This window comes from Callithrix jacchus, chromosome 15 (genome assembly GCF_049354715.1).
Source record: "Callithrix jacchus isolate 240 chromosome 15, calJac240_pri, whole genome shotgun sequence".
Taxonomy (NCBI): domain Eukaryota; kingdom Metazoa; phylum Chordata; class Mammalia; order Primates; family Cebidae; genus Callithrix; species Callithrix jacchus.
Genome location: NC_133516.1, coordinates 31,460,207 through 31,474,976, shown reverse-complemented (window position 1 = coordinate 31,474,976; position 14,770 = coordinate 31,460,207). Strand labels below are relative to the sequence as shown.

Genomic DNA, 14,770 nt, shown 5'->3' with positions numbered 1-14,770 from the left:
AACGCCTACTTCCTACAAGGCCTTCCGCATTTGACGTCTCAGAGACCTGCCAGACTCCTGAGTTAATTCACCATTCCACCTGGCAGCCACGGGAGTCCTGACTCCACCAGGCCTTTGCTCTTGTTCTATGTTCAGATAGCTTTCCTCCAGATCTTCGCCTGGTCGGGTCCTGCTCAGGCCTCAGGGCCAGCTTGAATGTCACCCCTGAAAGTGAGCCCTCTCTTGCCCTTCATCACAGCAGAACCACACTGAGGTGCTCATATGTTTCTGCGTCTCGCTGTGTCTCTGGTGCTAAGTGCCAGCAAACAGGAGACTCTTGGCATTTACTGAAAGAATAATTTAAAGGTCTTCAGGACCAGGCGAGAGGCACTAATCGGTCCTCTTCATGGGTAGACCATTCATTACTTAATTCCCTGGATTCCCGCTGGGAGCTGGCAGCTGGAACCCTCCACTGCCTTGACCCCCCGACAGTCCAAGGGGCGGGCCGCCCAGTGGCGCAAGCGCAATGAGGGCCGGTCCTAGGCGGGGACGCGCACGTCCGCGGACGCGTGCGACACAACCAGGGTGCCCGCCCCGCTCGTCCCCCTCGCCTGCCCGTCGGTCCCCGCGGCGGCAGCGGCTGCCCAGTGACAGCGGCGGCGGTGCCAGGCCGGCCGTGGTAGCGTAGGGTTGCACCGCCCGGAAACGCAGAGCCGGCCAAAGAGCCGCGCGACGCGAGGAAGGCCGAGCCTGGGCCGCGCGCTTAGAGACCTTGCGGGCGGGGAGCAAAAGGCCGACGTGAGTGAGCGCGGAGACAGTGGCCGCAGGCGGCCCAACCCGTCCGTCCCCTCAGCCGCCGCCGGCATGAGCCACATCCAGATCCCGCCGGGGCTCACGGAGCTGCTGCAGGGCTACACAGTGGAGGTGCTGCGACAGCAGCCGCCTGACCTCGTCAAATTCGCGGTGGACTACTTCACCCGCCTGCGCGAGGCCCGTGCCCCTGCCTCAGTCCTGCCCGACGCCACCCCACGCCAGAGTCTGGGCCACACCACGCCAGAACCCGGCCCAGACCACGTCGCCGACGCCAACGGGGACAGCGAGTCGGAGGAGGACGAGGACTTGGAAGGTAGGCTGTGGGCGGGGCCCTGGGGAATGGTGCAGGAGATCTCCAGAGGTCTAGAGGGGTGGCGGGGGGCCGGTTGTCGCGCTGGGGGCCAGCCGACTGCGGGCTGAGACTGGGAGCTTCTAGCGCTTCCCTGAGACACCGGCGTGAGCCCGCGTGCGCCACTTCCAAACTGAGTTCCGCGGTCCTGCGAGCCCTGGAACGTACCGAGTCAGATTCAGTCTTGAAGGAAACCTGCGCGTTGTCGGCCCCGCCAGAGGATCCCTCACCTTGTCTTGAGACACTTCACCAGGTTTGGCTTCGAAGACAAGAGCATTCACATCCAGTGACTCGTGTTTAATTGATAGGACAGTAAGTTTGTTTGGAAATAATTCATTTTTTTGAAAAGTTACTGTGAAAACTTTTAAACATAGATAAAAGAGGAAAGGTGAGATAAATCCCTCTATGCCATCACCTATATTTAACGGTCGTATTTGTCACAAAGTTTCATCTATACCTTTTTTTCTTTCTTTGCCAAAGTTCATTGAAGCAAATCTCTCAGGTCATTTCACTTCTGCTTACTTGAGTATGTATTTCTTAAAATATGGTACCTGGGAAATTCCTATTTTAAAAAATTTGGCCAAAATGATTGAATCAAATTTGGCGAGAGTAAATAATTATCTTGCCAGCCGGGGCAGTGGGGCCCTGTAGTCCCAGCTACTCTGAAGGCTGAGGGAGAGATATCCCTTGAGTCCAAGAGTTGGAGACCAGCCTGGGCAAAATAGACACCCTACTCCACTTTAAAAAAGGAAAAACCTGGCCAGGTGTGGTGGCTTACTCCTGTAATCCTAGCACTTTGGGAGGCGAGGCCTGTGGATTACCTGAGGTCAGGAGTTTGAGACCAGCCTGACTAACATGACGAAACCCTGTCTCTACTAAAAATACAAAAATTAGCTGGGTGTGTGGGGTGGGGGTGCCTGTAATCCCAGCTGCTGAGGAGGCTGAGGCAGGGAGAATCGCTTGAACCCGGGAGGTGGAGGTTGCAGTGAGACAAGATCATGCCACTGCACTCCAGCCTGGGCGACAGAGCAAGACTCTGTCTCAGAAAAAAAAAGGAAAAACCCAATAACTATCTTCTTGTTTACTCTGGGTTGTAGCTTTAAAGCAAAGGATCCCAGCTGAGACTGTGAGGTCAGGAGAGCAGCTTCATTGGTTCTGCTTGCTGTGCCAAGATTTATCATTTAGTAATAGTAAACCTTTTTCAAGAGTATGCAGTAAGAACTGAGCAGGAAACAAGTTGGAAACTGTCCCTCTCCTCACAAAGTTGGTGATCCAAGATCATCACACTTTTTTTTTTAAGACAGGATCTCAAAAAAAAAAAAAAAAAAATGTATCTCACTCTGTTACCCAGATTGCAGCATAGTGGTACAATCAGGGCTCAGTGTCAAGATTTATTATTTAGTAGTGGTCAGTAAACCTCCAAGAGTATGCAATCAGGACTGAGTAGGAAACAAGTTGAGAGTGTCCCTCCCCTCACAAAATTGATGATCCAAGATCATCACAGCTATTTTTTTTGAAAGACAGGATCTCGCTCTGTCACCTGGGCTGGAGTGTAGTGGTGCAATCAGGGCTCACTGCAGCCCCAACCTCCTAAGCTCAAGGTATTCTCGCACTTTGGCCTATCACGTAGTGGGGACTATAGGCATGTGCCACTACAAAGTGCTTGGCCTCCCAAAGTGCTGGGATTACAGGCAAGAGCTACTGTTCCTGGCCAAAATAACACTTTCTACATCTGATCTAAGCAAGGGTGTTAAGAAACAATTAGAGTTTCCTTGTTTCTTCAACATATGCTTTGTCAATTTAAGAGTAGAATTGGCTGGGCACGGTGGCTCAAGCCTGTAATCCCAGCACTTTGGGAGGCCGAGGCAGGTGGATCACGAGGTCACGAGATCGAGACCATCCTGGTCAACATGGTGAAACCCCATCTTTACTAAAAATACAAAAAATTAGCTGGGCATGGTGGCGTGTGCCTGTAGTCCCAGCTCCTCAGGAGGCTGAGGCAGGAGAATTGCCTGAACCCAGTAGGCGGAGGTTACGTTGAGCCGAGATCGTGCCATTGCACTCCAGCCTGGGTAACAAGAGCGAAACTCTGTCTCAAAAAAAAAAGAGTAGAATTAGCCTACTTTTGAACAACTAAAATTTAACAAAACAATGACACCATTTGAGAGGCCAAGCTAGAATCTTAGTGTTATCAGATCACACACACAAAACTAGTTCTGAGTTGTATCTGGTCTGGCCTAGTATTCAAGTTACTGTTGGCTGACAAGGAGTTAATTAACGGTCATTGCTGTGGGAGGTTACAAGCTTCAGTGCACTGGAGGATCTTCCTAAAGGTATTCATGCTAAAAGAGTAACAGTTGTGCTTCCCATGTGCTTCCCATCAAAACAACAGTTTTCCTTGATTTATTGCCCATTACATCATGGGTTTTTGGGAAATTAGAAATTACTTTCTAAACTCTGCCACTGAGTTTGCTTTGTGGTCTTGGACAACTTGTCAAACCTGTTTGATCTCAGATTTTCTTTTCTTCAAAATGAGGACAATGACAACAATCTCCTAGGGATAAATGTGTTTTTAAAAGCTTTATTTCAGGAGTGAATTCTAGGTTTGTTTCACTGACATCTCTATAAATCACAAAGCAGTAACCTGCTTAGAGACAATTTTTATTTACACAACACTTTAGGATTTTAGAAATTAGCCTCAAATGAGTAAAACAGTTTACAGGTTTTTGTATTCATTCTTTGTCATCTTTGATATTCAAAATTGAGTTGACTTAAAATCGGTGTACTCTATTTTATTGGTATTTAAGTATTTTTGGTGTGTCAAGTGGCGAAATCACTAGCCTTGTAGTAATTACAGAAATCACTACACGGTGGATTTCTATTTACAAATAATAGATGAAAAATACATTGCATACAGTGAGATACCACTTCATACCTGTTAGGATGGCTGGTTTTATAAACAAAATAACCAGGATGTAGCGAGGTTGGAACCCTTGTGCATTTCTCATGGGAATATAAAATGCTCCAGCTGCTGTGGAAAACAGTTTGGTGGTTCCTCAAAAAGTAGTTAAACATAAAATTATCATAGGTAGAACAATTTCACTCCTAGATATATACCCAAAATAATTTAAAGCAGGGAGTTAAACAGATACTTATATTCCATTATTTACAGTAGTCAAAAGGTGAAAACATGGCACATGCCTGTAATCCCAGCACTTTGGGAGGCCGAGGTGGGTGGATCACCTGAGGTCAGGAGTTTGAGACCAGCCTAACATGGTGAAATCCTGTCTCTATTAAAAAGAGAAAAAACAAATTAGCTTGATGTGGTGGCGGGTGCCTGTAATCCCAGCTACTTGGGAGGCTGAGTCAGGAGAATTGTTTGAACCCAGGAGGCGGAGGTTGCAGTAAGCCAAGATCAGGCCATTGCACTCTAGTCTGGGCTACATGAGTGAAACTCTGTCTCAAAAAAAAAAAAAAAACTAAAACAAACCAGGTATCTATCAATAAATGAATGGATAAACAAAATATGGTATATACATACAGTGGAATATTCTCCATCCTTTTTTTTTCCTTTGTCACTCTGTCACCCGGTGTGATCCCTACTTACTGCAACCTCCACCTCCTGGGTTCAAGCGATTCTCCTGCTTCAGCTTCTTAAGTAGCTGGGATTACAGGTGCGTGCCACCATGCCTGACTAGGTTTTGTATTTTTAGTAGAGACGGGGTTTCACCATGTTGGTCAGGCTAGTCTTGAACTCCTGACCTCAGGTGATCCATCCGCCTTGGGCTTCCAAAGTGCTGGGATTACAGGTGTGAGCCACCCTCCTGGCCTCAACCATAACAAATTTTAGAACATTTTTCCTCACCCCAAAAAGAAGTCTCATACATTGTATTTTTTGTTTTTATTTTTTAGATGGAATCTCTCTCCATTGCTCTGGCTGGAGTGCAGTGGTGCAATCTTGGCTCACTGCACCCTCCACCTCCTGGGTTCAAGCAGTTCTCTGCCTCAGTCTCCTGAGTAGCTGGGATTATAGGCGTGTGCCACTGTGCCTGGCTAATTTTTGTATTTTTTAGGAGAGATAGGGTTTCACCATGTTGGCCAGGCTGGTCTCGAACTCCTGACCTCAGGTGGTCTGCCCACCTGGGCTTCCCAAAGTGCTGGGATGACAGTCATGAGCCATCGCACCCGACCAAGAATGTCATCTTTTTAAAACATCAATCTGCTCATCATTAAAATAGACAAATAAAATGAGGTACATATATTAACTGATTCAGCAGCCAGAGATCTGTCTGCCTTGGCCTCCCAAAGTGCTGAGATTACAGGTGTAAGCCACTGTATCTAGCCCCCATATACTTTAGCCATCACCCCACCAACACCCTCATTTCCCTCATCTTTAGGCAACTTCTGATCTACTTTAGTCTCTACTGTTTGCCTATTCTGGACATTTCATATAAATGGAATCATATAATATGTGGTCTTTTGCCGCTGGCACTTAGCATGATGTTCTCAAGGTTTATCCATGTTATAAGCATATATCAGTACTTCCTTTCTTTTTTTTTTTTTTTTTTTTTTCCTTTTTCCACTTGTTCTAAACTTCATTTTTTTTTAATTGCCAAATACTATTCCATGGTCTGGAAACACCATTCATTTCTGGATAAACCATTTGTTTATCTGTTCGTCAGTTGATGGACATATAGATTGTTTCCACTCTTTGACTACTATGAATAATGTTGCTATGAACATTTGTGTGTACAAGTTCTATGTGGACCTATGTTTTCATTTCACATAGGAGTAGAATTGCTGGATCATATGGTAGAATTGCTGTTTAACCTTTTGAGGAATTGCCAGCCTGTTTTCCAAAGTGGCTGAACCATTTTACATTCCAACCAGCAGTGTTAATTCCTCTACATCTTTATCAAAACTTACTTGTTTTCTAAAATTATTATAGCCAAACTATTGGTGTGAAGTAGTACCTCATTGTGGTTTTGATTTGCATTTCTCTAATGACTAATGATGTTGAGTGAGTGTCTTTCCATGTGTTTGTCATTTCTTCTTTCTTTCTTATTTATTTATTTATATATTTTTTTGAGACAGAGTTTTGCTCTTGTTACCCAGGCTGGAGTGCAATGGCGCGATCTCAGCTCACTGCAACCTCCGCCTCCTGGGTTCGGGCAATTCTCCTGCCTCAGCCTCCTGAGTAGCTGGGATTACAGGCACACACCACGATGCCCAGCTTATTTTTTTTTGTATTTTTAGTAGAGACGGGGTTTCACCAAGTTGACCAGGATGGTCTCGATTTCTTGACCTCGGGATCCACCCGATTTGGCCTCCCAAAGTGCTGGGATTACAGGCTTGAGCCACCGCGCCTGGCTTTTTTTTTATTTATTAAGATAGGATTGTCACCCTGTTGCCCAGGTCAGAGTATATTGGCACAATCATAGGTCACTACAGTCTTGAACTCCTGTGCTCATCTTCCCACCTCAGCCTCCTAAGTAGCTGGAATAATAGGCATGTGCCACCATACCTGGCTAATTTTTATTTTTATTACTGTTATTTTTGAGACAGAGTCTCTCACCCAGGCTGGAGTAGAGTGAGGCAGTCACAGCTCACTGCAGTCTTACCCTTGTAGGCTCACGTGATCCTCTCACCTTAGCTTCCCAAGTAGCTGAGACTACAGGCATACACTGTGCCTGACTAATTTTTGTATTTTTTGTAGAGATGAGGTTTCACCATATTGCCCATACTGGTCTTGAACTCCTAAGCTCAGGTGATCCGACTACCTTGTCTCCCAAAGTGCTGGGATTATAGACGTGAGCCATCGTGCCTGGCCTCTGGCTAACTTAAAAAAAAAAATTTTTTTTTTGGTAGAGATTGGGTCTCACTGTGTTGCCAGGGCTGGTCATAAACTCCTGGCCTCAAGCATTCCTCCTGCTTTGACTTCCCAAAGTGTTGGGATTGTAGGCATGAGCCACTATGTCCAGCCTTTTCACGTTTTTGATGTCCTTTGAAGCACAAACATTTTTAATTCTGATGAAATCCAATGTGTTTTTTTTCTTGTCTTGTTTATGCTATAGACGTCATATTTAGGAAACCATTGCCAAATCCAAGGTCACGAAAGGTCTGTTTTTCTTTTATAAGTTTATAGCTTTATCTTTTACATTTAAGTCTCTGGTATACTTTGAGTTTATATATATATATAAACATGATACAACTGGATATTTATATGTAAAAGAATAAAGTACATTTAAGTCTTTGGTATACTTTGAGTTTATTTATATATATATGTGGTATGAAGTACTTTATTCTTTTACATATATATATATATGGTATGAAGTACTTTATTCTTTTACATATAAATATCCAGTTGTATCAGCACCACTTGTGGAAAAGACTATTATTTCCTCACTTAATTATCTTGGTGTTCTTGTGAAAAATTGATTGTTATGCATGGACTCAGCAACATGGGGGAAGAAAAAGAAAATGGATTCACTATAACTGTGAGTCTGTTTTTAGACTCAGTTCTATTCCATTGATTTATATTTCTGACCATATGGTAGTATCACACTGTCTTGGTTACTATAGATAGCTCTGTATTAGGTTTGGAATCAGGAAGTATGAGTTCTGCAAGTTCACTCTTTTTTAGAATTGTTTTGCCTATTTTGGGTCCCTTGAATTTTTACTTTTTTGAGTCTTGCTCTGTCACGGAGGCTGCAGTGCAGTGGCATGATCTTGGCTCACTGCAGCCTCTGCCTTGCAGGTTCAAGTAATTCTCCTGCCTCAGCCTCCAGGCGTGAGCCACCATATCCGGTCATTTTTTTTTTTAGTAGAGAAGAGGTTTCACCATGATGGCCAGGCTAGTCTCAAACTCCTGGTCTCAAAAGTGATCTGCCAGGCCAGGCTTGGTGGCCCATGCCTATAATCCCAGCACTTTGGGAGGCTGAGGCAGGCAGATCACTTGAGATCAGAAGTTTGAGACCAGTCTGGCCAACCTGGTGAAACCCCTGGGGGGGTGAAACCCCATCTCTACTAAAAATACAAAAGTGTGCCAGGCACGGTGGCACATACTGGTAGTCCCAGCAACTCAGGAGGCTGAGGTGGGAAGATGCCTTGAACCCAGGAAGTGGAGGTTGCAGTGACCTGAGATTGTGCCACTGCACTCCAGGCTGGGAGACAGAACAAAATCTCAAAAAAAAAGTGATCCTCCTGCCTCAGTCTCTCAAAGTGCTAGGAATTTGTGAGCTACTGTGCCCTGCCCCCATTTGTATATATTCTTTGTAGAAAAGTCTATTCAAGTCTTTTGTCTATTTTTTATTAGGTTATTTGTCTTTTTGTTGTTATAAGAGTTCTTGTCTGGAAACTAGTTCCTTATCTGATATGTGATTTGCAAATATTTCCTCCCATTTTGTGAATTGTCTTTTCACCTTCTTTTTTTTTTCTTGAGATAGATTCTGACTCTGTTGCCCAGGCTAGAGTGCAGCAATGATTGTGGCTTACCTGCAGCCTTGACCCCTTTGGCTCAAGAAATCCTTCCACCTCATCCTCCCAAGTAATTGGGACTACAGGTATGCACCATGACGCCTGGCTAGTTTTTGTAAAGGTGGAGTTTTGCTATGTTTCCCAGGCTAGTCTTGAACTCCTGGGCTCAAGCGATCCATCTGCCTCAGCCTCCCAAAGTGCTAGGATTACAGGAGTAAACCACTGTGCCTAGCCTTCTTTTTTTGTTGTTTTTTATTTAAGAGACGGGGTTTCACCTTGTTGGTCAGGGTGGTTTGAAACTCCTGACCTCAGGTGATCCACCCACCTCGGCTTCCCAAAGTGCTGGGATTACAGGCGTGAGCCACCATACCCGGCCCTTTTCACATTCTTTTTTTTTTTTTTTAATTTTTAAATTTATTTTTATTTTTATTTTTAAAAAAATGGGATTTCACCATGTTGGTCAAGCTGGTCTTGAACTCCCGACCTCAGGTGATCCGCCCGCCTTGGCCTCCAAAGTGCTTGGATTACAGGTGTGAGTCACCACGCCCATCCTTTTTCACATTCTTAAAGCATAAAAGTTTTTTGGCTGGGCATGGTTGCTCACACCTGTAATTTTAGCACTTTGGGAGGTGGGTGGATCATGAGGTCAAGAGATCAAGACCATCCTGGCCAACATGGTGAAACCCCAACTCTACTAAAAATACAAAAATTAGCTGGGCGTGGTGGCATGGGCCTGTTGTCCCAGCTGCTTGGGAGGCTGAGGCAAGAGAATCGCTTGAACCCAGAAGGCAGAGGTTGCAGTGAGCAGAGATCTCGCCACTGCACTTCAGCCTGGTGACAGAGGGAGCTCCCCACAAAAAAAAGTTCTTAAAATTTTTACAAAGTACACTTTATCTCTTTTTCTTTTTTTTTTGAGATGGAGTCCCCTCTCAGCTAATTTTTTTTTTTTTTTTGTATTTTTAGTAGAGATGGGATTTCACCATGTTGATCAGGTTGGTCTCAAACTCCTGACATCAGGTGATCTGCCCACCTTGGCCTCCCAAAGTGCTAGGATTACACGTGTGAGCCACCATGCCTGGCCCTCTTTTTTTCTTTGTTTTTTTTTTTTTTTTTCCTTGTTGCTGTGCTTCAGGTGTCAGATACCTGAAATTCAGTCTGATTTATGCCTCTATCTCACAGTGGAGCTACTCTCCTCCTTTGCTTGGTTCACACTGAAGAGGTATGAAGAGGTATGAGAATGTGGGATTGCTGCTCTGTATGGACCCTTCCCTCCAGTTGTATAGTTAAAAATGTATGCAGCCTATTTTTCCTCTCTTTCTGAGCTTTTACTACTTGATGGCAGTAAACTTTTGACTGTTTTGCCCTTTTGTGAAGGGGAAATGTGGGGTGTTTATTAACTATTAGAGTGGGGCTGGGTGGAATAAACACCTTTCTTTCTGTTTTTTTTTTTTCTTTTTTGAGATGGAGTCTTGCTCTGTTGCCCAGGCTGGAGTGCAGTGGCGCGATCTTGGCTCATTACAACCTCTGCCTCCCGGGTTCCAGCAGTTCTCCTGCCTCAGCCTCCAGGAAGCTGGGATCACATGCACATGCCATCATGCCTGGCTAGTTTTTGCATTTTTAGTAGAGACAGACTTTCGCCATGTTGACCAGGCTGTCTTGAACTCCTGACCTCAGGTGATCCACCCTCCTCTGCCTCCCAAAGTTCTGGGATTACAGGTGTGAGCTACCATGCCAGGCTGGAAGAAACTTTTTTTTTTTTTTTTTTTTTTTGAGACGAAATCTTGCTCCTTGCTCTTGTCACCCAGGCTGGAGTGCAGTGGTGCAATCTCGGCTCACTACAACATCCGCCTCCTGGGTTCTTCTAGCAATTCTCCTGCCTCAGCCTCCTGAGTAGCTGGGATTATAGCCATGTGCCACCATGCTAATTGTTTGTATTTTTTTTTTAGTAGAGATGGGGTTTCACCCAGTTCTACTAGGCTGGTCTTGAACTCCTGACCTCGTGATCTGCCCACCTTGGCCTCCCAGAGTGCTGGGATTACCGGTGTGAGCCACGGTGCCCCGCAAAAAAAAAAAAAAAAAAAAAAACTTTTTGTAATAATTTAGATGGTGTACTTTCAGGAACAATTGTAGGTGTTGGGACAGCTATTTTGTGTCTCTTAAAGCATGTGTCTTGCTAGGACTGTTCTCATATATTGTATATTCATTAAGTTTTTCTTGTGTAATTTTTCCTATTTGGTGTAAAATTTAGTATGTGGTTCTTTGGAATTGAAAGAAAAAAATATGAGCATTCAGAAGCTGGTAACTAAGACTTTAGCTTATTTCTTTTCATTTGAGGTGCCATTTAAATGAATTTTAGATCTGAAAACAAATGGCTTGAGTTTTTCTCATTCCAAGCCCAGATAGCTGCCTGGAAATTTGTCAGCAGTTTTTTTTTTTTGAGACAGAGTTTCACTTTTGTTGCCCAGGCTGGAGTACAATGGCACCACATCAGCTCACTGCAACCTCTGCCTCCTAGGTTCATGCAGTTCTCCTGCCTCAGCCTCCCGAGTAGCTGGGATTATAGATGCCTGCCACCATGTCTAGCTAAGCTATTTTTTGTATTTTTAGTAGAGACGGGTTTTCACCATGTTGGTCGGGCTGGTCTCAAACTTCTGACCTTAGGTGATCCACCTGTCTCGGCCTCCCAAAGTGCTGGGATTATAGGCGTGAGCCACCATGCCTGGCCTTATTTGTCAGCAGCTTTAAGATGTGATGACCACAAGATATTATGTGCAAAGATAGTTGCTAACGATGTAGAAATTCAGATAAAGATTTTTTGGAGGCTAGGTGCAGTGGCTTACAAACACAATCTCAGCCCTTTGGGAGGCCGAGACAGGTGGATCACATGATGTCAGGAGTTCAAGACCAGCCTGGCCAGCATGGTGAAACCCGTCTCTACTAAAAATACAAAAAATAGCCGGGCATGGTGGTACACACCCATAATCCCAGCTACTTGGGAGGCAGAGGTTGCAGTGAGCCAAGATTGAGCCACTGCATTCCAGCCTGGGCAACACAGTGAGACACAGCTCTGGGCAACTTGATTGCTTGAGACCACGACCAGCCTGGGCAAGATAGCTAGACCCTGTCTCTACAAAAAATAGCCAGGTCGTGGTGATGCACACCTGTAGTTGTAGCTATTAGGTGGTCTGAGGTGGGAGGATCACTTGAGCCCAGGAGGTCAAGGCTGCGGTGAGCCATGGTCAGGCCATTGCACTCTAGACTGGTTGAGAGCAAGACTCTATCTCTTAAAAAAAAAAAAAAAAAGGCCGGGTACGGTGGCTCACGCCTGTAATCCCAGCACTTTGGGAGGCCAAGGCGGGTGGATCACGAGGTCAAGAGATTGAGACCATCCTGGTTGAAATGGTGAAACCCCGTCTCTACTAAAGATACAAAGAATCAGCTGGGCATGGTGGCGGGTGCCTGTAATCCCAGCTACTCAGGAGGCTGAGGCAGTAGAATTGCCTGAACCCAGGAGGCGGAGGTTGTGGTGAGTCGAGATCGCGCCATTGCACTCCAGCCTGGGTAACAGGAGCGAAACTCCGTCTCAAAAAAAAAGATATTTTGGATAAACCAGTGGCTGGAGAGTTATTGTTCAGTTTGCAGTGTTATACAGTCTTGCACTGCATAATGATGTTTTGATTAATGAGGGTTTACGTTATAAAATGGTAATCCCCTAAGAGTAAAATAGAGCTAAAAAATTCCTATCACTTAGTGACATAATGATGTTGTTTGTGGTGATGCTGGTGTAAACAAACCTCTGCTGCCAGTTGTATAAAAGTATAGCACATAAAATTATGTATAGTACATCCAGGGTTCCCATACTCCAGGCCATGGACCAATAATGGTCCATGGTCTGCTAGGAACTGGGCCGCACAGCAGAAGGTGAGCAGTGGGCAAGCAAGTGAAGCTTCATCTGTATTTATAGCTATTCCCCTTGCTTACATTACGTCCTGAGCTCCATCTCCTGTCAGATCAGTGGTGCTTAGATTCTCATAGGAACACGAACCCTGTTGTGAACTGCACATGCCAGGGATTTGGTTGTGCACTCCTTATGAGAACCAAATGCCTGATCTGTCAGTGTGTCCCATCACCCCCAGATGGGACTGCCTAATTGAAGGGAAACAAGCCCAGGGCTCCCACTGATTGTACATTATGGTGAGTTGTATAATTATTTCCTTATATATTTCAATGTAGTAATAATAGAAATAAAGCGAATAAATAGAAGTAAAGAATAATAAATTCAAATGTAAATCACTTGAATCATCCTGAAACTATCCCCCAACCCTTCTGAAATTTTCATAGAAAAATTGTCTTCCATGAAACCGGTCCCTGGTGCCAAAAAGGTTGGGGACTGCTGTAGTACATAATATTTCATAATGATAATAACTATGTTATTGGTGCACGGTGGCTCACGTCTGTAATCCCAGTACTTTAGGAGGTCGAGACGGGCAGATCACGGTCGAGACCAGCCTGACCAACATGGTGAAAATTAGCGCAGTGTGGTGGCATGTGCCTGTAATCCCAGCTACTCAGGAGGCTGAGGCAGGAAAATCATTTGAACCTGGGAGGCAGAGGTTGCAGTGTGCAGAGATCGCGCCATTGCACTCCAGCCTGGATGACAGAGCGAGACTACGTCTCAAAAAAAAAAAGTGTACACCTTATACTTATTTTAAAAAGTTAATTATAAAACAGCCTCAGGCAAGTCCTTCAAATGGTATTCCAGAAGGAGAGGAAAGCTCACAGCTGCATGTGTGTTTTTGTCCCTAAAGAAAAAATAAATTTTTCTTTTCTTTTTTTTTTTTTGTTTTGGAGGCAGGGTCTCACCTGTCGCCCAGGTGTAATTACAGCTCATCGCAGCCTCAACTTTTTGGATTTAAGCAAGATCCTCCCACTTCAGCCTCTGGAGTAGCCAGGACCAGAGGTGCTGGCTACCATACTTGTCTAGTTTTTTTTCTATTTTTTATAGAGACGGAGTCTCACCATGTTGCCTTGGCTGGTCTTGAACTGTTGGGCTCAAGTAATTCTCCTGCCTCAGCCTCCCAAAGTACTTGGATTATAAGTATGAGCCACTGTTCCCATCAAACACAATATTTTTGTGTTATCTGTACCGTGCCTTTGTGTATTAAGGTAAATGTTGTTATAAGAGTTAAAGTCTAGAGTTGTGTGTCTGTAGTCCCAGCTACTCTGAGGCTGAAGCAAGAAAACCACTTGAGCGCAGGAGTTCGAGGCTGTTGTGGGCCATGATCACACCTGTGTTTAGCTGCTGTAGTCTAGCCTGGGCAACATAGAGAGACCTAATTTATTTAAAAAAAGAAAGAAGAGGCTGGGCGTGGCAGCTCACGCCTGTAATCCCAGCACTTTGGGAGGCCGAGGTGGGTGGATCACCTGAACTCCTGACTGAAGTGATCCACCTGCCTTAGCCTCCCAAAGTGCTGGGATTACAGGCATGAGCCACCATGCCTGGCCCCAGCCCTTCTTCTTATTTGATGTTCATATTATCCTGTCTTTTTGCAGTCTTCAAGTTTCCTCCTGATTCCTTTTGCTATGGTCCCAGTAGACTTTTATAGTATCCTTGATTTCTGGTAGAATATTTTTATTTTTATTATCGACAGGGTCTTGCTCTGTTGCCCAGGTTGGAGTGCAGTGGTGTGATCACGGCTCGCTGCAGCCTTGACCTCCCAGGCTCAAGCAGTCCTCCCACGTTGGCCTCCCCAGTAGCTGGGACCACAGGCATGCGTCACCATACCTGGTTAATTAAAAACATATGTATATTTTTGGCTGGGTGCAGTGGCTCATGCCTGTAATCCCAGCACTTTGGGAGGCCGAGGTGGGTGGATCACCTGAGGTCATGAGTTCGAGACTAGCCTGGCCAACATGGTGAAACCCCTACTAAAAATACAAAAAAATTAGCTGGGCATGGTGGTGGGCCCCTGTAATCCCAACTACTTGGGAAGCTGAAGCAGGAGAATTGCTTGAACGGGAGAGGCAAAGGTTGGAGTGAACCGAGACTGCGCCATTGCACTCTAGCCTGGGCACCAAGAATAAAACTCCGTCTCGGAAAAAAAAAATATATATATATATATATATATGTGTGTATATATATATATTTCTTCC

General features: G+C 45.0%; 1 protein-coding gene across 4 annotated transcripts in view; it reads left to right on the top strand.

Moving 5' to 3' along the window:
• Positions 1-588: 588 nt before the first annotated feature.
• Positions 589-14,770, top strand: part of PRKAR2A (protein kinase cAMP-dependent type II regulatory subunit alpha) — a 93,039-nt gene continuing 78,857 nt past the window's right edge. For all 4 annotated transcript variants that reach the window (XM_035275433.3, XM_078350849.1, XM_003734840.6 and 1 more), the window contains exon 1: positions 589-1,105. In XM_035275433.3, the coding sequence (XP_035131324.1) occupies positions 844-1,105 (262 nt within the window). In that variant the 5' untranslated portion in view covers positions 589-843. The remainder of the gene's footprint in view (positions 1,106-14,770) is intronic.